The sequence below is a fragment of the Rutidosis leptorrhynchoides genome, chromosome 2 (assembly GCF_046630445.1).
Source record: "Rutidosis leptorrhynchoides isolate AG116_Rl617_1_P2 chromosome 2, CSIRO_AGI_Rlap_v1, whole genome shotgun sequence".
NCBI lineage: Eukaryota > Viridiplantae > Streptophyta > Magnoliopsida > Asterales > Asteraceae > Rutidosis > Rutidosis leptorrhynchoides.
In genome coordinates, this window is record NC_092334.1 from 360,388,608 (window position 1) to 360,395,913 (window position 7,306).

At 32.9% G+C, this 7,306-nt stretch overlaps 1 protein-coding gene and 1 long non-coding RNA gene across 2 annotated transcripts; both read left to right on the forward strand.

Annotated features, from left to right (window-relative positions):
* The first annotated feature begins 1,633 nt into the window (after positions 1 to 1,633).
* Positions 1,634 to 3,979, forward strand: LOC139892003 (uncharacterized). Its single transcript, XM_071875035.1, has 3 exons — positions 1,634 to 1,773; positions 1,872 to 1,991; positions 3,722 to 3,979. Exons 1-3 carry the CDS (start codon positions 1,738 to 1,740, stop codon positions 3,899 to 3,901), a joined length of 336 nt encoding a protein of 111 aa, XP_071731136.1. The 5' UTR covers positions 1,634 to 1,737; the 3' UTR covers positions 3,902 to 3,979.
* Positions 3,980 to 4,971: 992 nt separating this feature from the next.
* Positions 4,972 to 5,912, forward strand: LOC139892004 (uncharacterized). Its single transcript, XR_011773948.1, has 2 exons — positions 4,972 to 5,617; positions 5,758 to 5,912. It is a non-coding gene; the product is annotated as an uncharacterized lncRNA (long non-coding RNA).
* The last annotated feature ends 1,394 nt before the right edge of the window (positions 5,913 to 7,306 follow it).

The window sequence follows — 7,306 nt, forward strand, 5'->3', positions numbered from 1 at the left end:
TATATTATTACAAAAATAATAATATAGGTCATAGAAATGACGTGGCACACTAACAGTTAACGGTCGTTAAATAATTAACGGAAAAAGATAACGGAAAAAGTAGGGTCGTGACATTACTCATGACTCTTATTTAATTACTTTTTTAAATATACTTAATTGTTTCAATATCTGTTTAAACAAAAAAGAATTGTATTCACACTCTCTCTATAATACTCTTATTGTTATTTCGGGACCAACAGTAAGTTATATATATACATATATTTGTTGTTTGATTTTTGTACGTTATAATGATCATGTTATGTTGCCAACAATCTGCTCACTAAGTAATATAGCTTACCTGTTGTGTTTTTGTTATGAGTTTAGGTGCCTGTGGATCAAAGGATACTCGGGAGGGCAAGCAAGCGGCAAAGGACCAGTTGGGAGCTTTAAGTGTAAGCGAGTCCGCCTAATTTTTTTCTTTATGGAGGTGTCGCTCCCGAATGTCTTGTGTCTTTTGGTGATAAGTTGTTGGGCGAGATTTGAAGTCTTTGAAATTTGGACATATGTGTAGACCAAGTGTTGTGCGAAAGTTTGAGAAATGCTTATTCTGTAATGGTGTAAACGTAAATTAGGTCTTGATGGTTCCGTTTAAGGGTTGACGTATTTATCGTAGGTGGGGTTTTTCCGTTGTTATGAAAGTGTTGCTATTTTGGGTCAATTTGGTTCAAATTATGCATGTCTGGGTTACATGCTACTGCGCGCCGCGCTGGAAAAGTCGAGCGACACAACATGGTTATCTGGCAGTCAAAAAAATAAAAAAATTCTTTCGAGTTTTAAGGGCGTTACAATATATCTTCAACGAGGCCGGTTAGTTAACCTGAAACTAAAGTAGTTTATCAATTACTTTACTATGAAAACTCAAGATATAGTTGATGAGCTGTTTAAAAAACTTGAAACGTACCTTTGTGTGTCTTAAGATCAAGAACATTTTTAGTGTGAATTTTTTTGTGTTTGAATGAAATCTAAATTGGGTCTGGTTTGGGCACTCTCTTTAAAGATATAAAATCTTGATCTTGATTTTGAAAATTCGAAAAATTAAAAAAATGTCAAAAAATTATATCCTGAATATTCGATCTTATCATGTGCACCACTCACAACACATAAACCAACACGCATAGTGGTTAGTGCGTGTTGCATTGTATGAGTATCAAACTAGCAACGATGCTCGATGACACAAACCACATAAGGACCTGCACGCAGGGGCGGAGCATTGTGGAGACAGGGCGGGGCATCCTCACCAGTTGGATTTTTTTTTTTAAAAAAATTACACTAAAAAAAATTTATACTAAAAAATAAGGTATTTTTTAGTGTTCGCCCCAGCTTCAATGAAAAATTAAATATTCTATAGTCGGGTTCAAGTTCCGTCACGTTCACAAATTTTTTCGCTCGCCCTATCTATAGTCGGGTTCAAGTTCCGTCACTGCCTGCACGCATCGTGTATTGTGCAATATGCGTGGACAGGGAGTAAAATTGCAATTATGAAAATTTAAAGATATATCGTTTTACACTTGGGATTTATGGGCATTTTGATCAATTTTTCATGTAATTTATTTGTTTATTTATTTATTATTTATTATTTATTTATTTATGTGGCTCTCCCTATCATCCACTTGATCTTCTTCTTGCCGAGAATCAATCGAGTCCTAGACTCCCACAGTGAAGGTTTTGATTACAGTAGCTGTTCGTATCTTGTTGCTGATGGCAATGGCGTCCCACTTTATGACATTTCCCAAGGTCCTTTCCACCTTTTTTTTTTTTTTTTTTTTTTTTTCACAAATCAGTACTTTAAGACTTGTTGTATTTGATTGATAAAAAATAAAATTAAAAAACAGACACAAATGGTGATGAAGATAAAAATAGTTTGCAGAAAGAAGGAGAAAGAACGAGATCCTTATAAAGTCATCGAAGTCACACCTCCTCCTACAAACCTTGGCACTCGCTGTTTCCCTACTGTAATCATCCTCTATTCTTCTTCTATTATTAATCAATCAATCAATTATTGTTATATTATTATAACTATTACTTAGCATTCAATTCAAATTCATTTGGTTCAAATTAGTGAACATTTACATTACAGCTACTACTAGGTATTTGTATCAACAGCTTCTATTATTAATCAATCAATCAAATCAAATTAATTATCCTGTAACTCTTTCCCTGCTAATAAGGTTTGAACTTGACCCATTGTGACGAAATCATAACCCCGGCTAATAGATTATCTTGAGATGGTTTGAACTTACTAGAATAAGTGTTTATAGGATTGTAGCTTTTGTATATGTATGCACTATGTTTAATAGGAGTTTACTAGAAGGATTTATTGTTACTTACATATCTGCGTATGGTATACCTACTTGTATGTTAAGTATAATATTTGACATTGTTTCGTCCGTTTGATATGCTTAGTGTAGTACTCAGCTAGTAATTTTTATATCGCTCGAGAGTAAATCTCTCAAACACTTCATTGCTGTTTGTTTCAATACAATGTTAGACTTGAGTTCTATCGCATTGCTTATTGCCTGTAATATTAATGATTAATGAATTAATAATAAACGAAAATAAAAGAAAAAAAGTTGACTGATTCCTTTTGTTGGACACCTACAGTGGACACAATTGTAAGTATCCCTTATAATCAGAGTTGTTATCTAGGAGCTTAAGCTCTTGTTTGGTTTTTAGTGAGATTTATTGCTAACGTTAGAAAATGGAACGTGTTAGATGATTGTCAAATCCCATGGGAGCTTAAGCATAAGTACTTGATTTGTTTGAGTATATATGCTCTCCTCTTTGATTTTATATTGTTATATAGTTATTATTATTATGGTAATGGTCATTATAAAATAAACTTATGGTAAAACAAAGGTAAGAAAGTAGTATGTGACATGGAGGTCATACATCAAGTTTCTAACAAAATGATATTCTTTTAAGTGGCGTTTTTATTACCGAAACATGTTATAGATACATAACCAAAATAGACCAACCTATAGTGAAACTACCATAAGTCAGTTTCAAAGATAGAGTGTAGGTATATATGATTATTGGGCTATGTTATGCTAAATAATTTAGGATGTGTCAAAACAGTTTGGGTGAGATCAGATTGGCCCCAACATTTTCACCTCCATTGTTTGTTGAATCCTCTAATAGTTAGTACTTAAAAATGAATACATAAGTGATTACTAAAAGAATGATCCAAATCATCAAACTATACTTTTAAAACTTGTAAACACTAAAGTGACTGGTATATTTTGGTTAATTTTTAATCCAGCCTGTTTTCCTTTTGCCAAATTTTCCACTGTTACAACGACCCTTTTCCTTTTACCGAAGGCTTCGTCTCTTTTCCCAGTGGACCCAATTCTCTAAATACAACCCAGTTGACCCGTTGTTTACTTAAATGGGTTCAGTGGCGGAAGATAGGCTTACCCAAAGGGGTATCTGCCCAATTGGATTTAACGGGAAAAAAATTTACACTAAAAAAAAAAAAAAATTTACCAAAAAATAAGTTTTTTTTAATGTTTACCCCTGCTGTCAATGAAAAATTTATTAAATTTTTATACCCGCCCCGTCTGTGTACTGGTTCAAGTTCCGCCACTGAATGGGTTTACATTACTACCTCTAGGGTATTCCTTGATATGTATTGGTAATTGTATGTTTCCATGTCATGCATGAGCTATATATATTGTCACTGCAGAACTTACAATGTGGAGATGGTGTGACAATCGAGGGCCAGAACTACACGATCTCAGCAGTGACACACAGATACCAACTCCGAAAAGGTAAATATGAACCTAGCGAGAAGCGGCTCGATGTACTCTCCACAGGAAGATACATATTGAACCTATATTTGGATAACTTATTAGAACAGTCTTGAGAATATTGTCTATCATGTTATATTTTTATAGACCAATCTAGTATATTCAAAAAATGTATAAAAAAATAGTTTCTTCTTTCTGTTGGATGCAAAATAAACCTGTCACTTTACTTTGTACGAGGAGATGTTATCGTGTTATTAGTTTATTACCATTATAATGGATTGGATATGTATTGGATGTAATATGCACATCCATATCCATTTAAGTTTTACTCATCCATATCCATATCTATATCTATTTAATTTTATTTCATCCGTCCATGTCCATATCCATATCCATATCCGATGGATTAATCGGGTTAATGGATATCCGTTGGATATCAAGTGAAATGTTAATCTAACGACAATTTTATCAATTTAATATAGATTATAACAAATGTAAATATTAAATCTTTATGTTTTTCTTTTGTTACACATGTTTGATAGTAATTTGTCGCCGATTGTGAATTTAATTTAGCAAAATACGTTATAATATAAGTAAATATACTTTTAAACTAATTTAAATATGCAATTTTGAATACTGTCAGTAACAATTTAATAATTGTCACTATCACAACCTTTATTTTCGTTAATAATTTAAAATTTTGTATGTTATATGTATATGTATATCGATATGTAGATGTTTATGCATATATTTTAGTACGTATATATATATATGTATATATAGATGTATTTCTGGTGATAATGGATATATCCGTGGATGATAAATTGTCATTCATATCTGATCCACGAAATATTTAGGTCATCCATATCCATATCCATATCCATATCCGTTAATCGTCCATTTACATCAGGGAAAATTATTTGAAAATGTATCGAACTTTCATCAAATTCCTATTATATCAATTCAAATTTCGAAATTTCTATTGTATGCATTAAACTATTTCATTTAATCTATTGTATGCAATTTATGACCATTAACCTGTAGTTTGCTTATGTGTATCAGGTCATTTTAAGTTTTGCCATATCATTGTCCACGTAGATACATATTCCACATTGAATTTCCACCTAGGATACATATTTAGGATATTATTATTTCATCTTCTTCATCAATATACATTATCAACTGGGTCTTGTTATCTCATCTTCTTCAAACATTTTTGATCATCACATCAAGTTTTATTATCTCCATCAATATACATCCTCAGATTCATAAACACAAACATTTCCAGATCGTGTTCTTCATCCTTGTTCTTCGTGTTCTTCATCGAAATTAGGCATCTCTAATTTTGTGGATTAAACTTCAATATGAGCACGGATTCAAGTTCTTGAGGCTAAACCTAACCTGCGTTACCATTCAGATCAACTTAATACAACAATTTGAGTTTTTAAGCATTTTTGTTCGAAAATTGATTTTAGTGGGTTTTGATTCCGAAGTGTTTTAGAGAAATCTGAAAAATTATAAATGTTCACAATTATCAAGTGATCATTTGTTCAAAATTTCATAGATTAATTCGATTATTTGATGGGTGTTTGATCCCTTTTCTAGTTCTAAAAATATTGACTGAAATCGAATTGTTTAGGTAGATTCTTTGTTTGTTTGAAAAACCAAAAAACGTAGATGTGTTAGATTTTGTCCAACGCATCTTTCTGCATAGTTTGGTGTTTTAATTTTGTGTTTTTGGCCACTTCCGCCATTCCTCCGCCGTGAACCACCGTAAAACTGACCGGAATATGGAAAAACTGCTCACCACCACTTCTGCCATTCCTTCAAAGGTGTGGATCTGAGTCTTTGGTTGCAAATATGTGCTTTATGTATTTATGTTAATGATTTTGTGATTTATGTTTAACAAGTGAGAATCTTTTCATGTTTTTGTTGATGGTATTGTGGTTTACGTTAATGATTATGTCAACAGGTTATAGATCTTACACTAGCTCATGTGAAGAGCCATGTACAAGTCATGAGCTTGTTAACAAGAAACCCATTTACATGTATGAACTTGTCAACAAGTTAATATTTCTATTTTCAAACAAGAAACTCATGTGAAGAGCCATCACGAGATGTTGATTTTATGTTAGTGTGATTTATTTTGATAGGGATGTGTTGAAAATTAATTACTACAATTTGTTTTATTTTATGGCAGCTAGTTATTCTGTGTTTGTATTTACAACAGAGGGACTGATGGTGAATAGAGATGATTACGATGAAGAGAAATATGATGTATTGTCCATGTAAGCATCAATTTTCATGTGTAGTTTCCATGTCAGCATAAATATATAGATATATACATATTAATATCTTACATGACAACAAAGTTGATTTATTGACCTGTTACCGGTTGAGAAGGTCATGAGTTGCATACAATAGAACAAATTATATAGTTTAACGCATACAATAGAAACTTTGAAAGTTGAATGCATACAATAGGAATTTGGTGAAAGTTAAATACATTTTAAAACAATTTTCCCTTTACATCATCTATATTCACTATAAAAAGATCGGATCGGGTGGATGTCCATTGATGAAACATCCATTGACATCCCTAATTACCATGTGTGATCATAAGCTCTATATTCCATTAATGGTGATACAAACATTTAAGAAGAAAGGGAAAATGATGAAAAATATGTAGATGCATTTGATTATATGGAATGTTTAAAGAATTGTATATGTCATCATAGATCACGTTGCTTGTACATTAATGGATTAATGGTGTATCATATGGTTTACACGCATAAAAATATCATTTCTATACGGAGAAAACGTTCGCAACACACAAAAAAAAGTGTTAAAAGCAATTTTTATTATTTATCCGTGCAGCGTATTACGTCAAGAACAATGAATAAATTACAAATCAGGTAGCCCAACGTTTTGCGTAAGCCCTGAAGGCAGCTATCTATGCTTAAGCCCTAAATAAGCACGTGAGCAGCACACATGCCACGTCACTATTTAGCATAAAGTCGGTTACACAAACCTCGTATGAATTAATCAATAGCAGCATGACACGTATCTCTGAATATCACGGAGCACTTATGTCTATAAATAGACCACATGGACCATCACTTTACGATTAATTGAACTTGTGGCAGAGAACGCATTTTCTCTCTCACACAGTACTTTCTATCACTGTAACTGAACCGCTCAGCCATAAAGCGTTAACGGACAAACTCACATTCTGGTCCCGGAAGATTGATAAAGCCACCCCACGACTTCTAGGTCGTGAACCGGCTCTACAGGGATTCATCTCAAGAGTAAACATCAATTGGCAATTCACCTCATCACATGAGTAGTTCTAGTACTGTACTGATACGTATTAACGCTAGTCGGGACTACGTACCAACATATGGCGTCATCCATTCCAAATAATACCAAAAGCACAAGAATACCAAAGCAGTTGATATACCTTCAACAAGTACACATATGGAAACAACTGGTGGACTTTTAAATGAAGATATACCACCTGC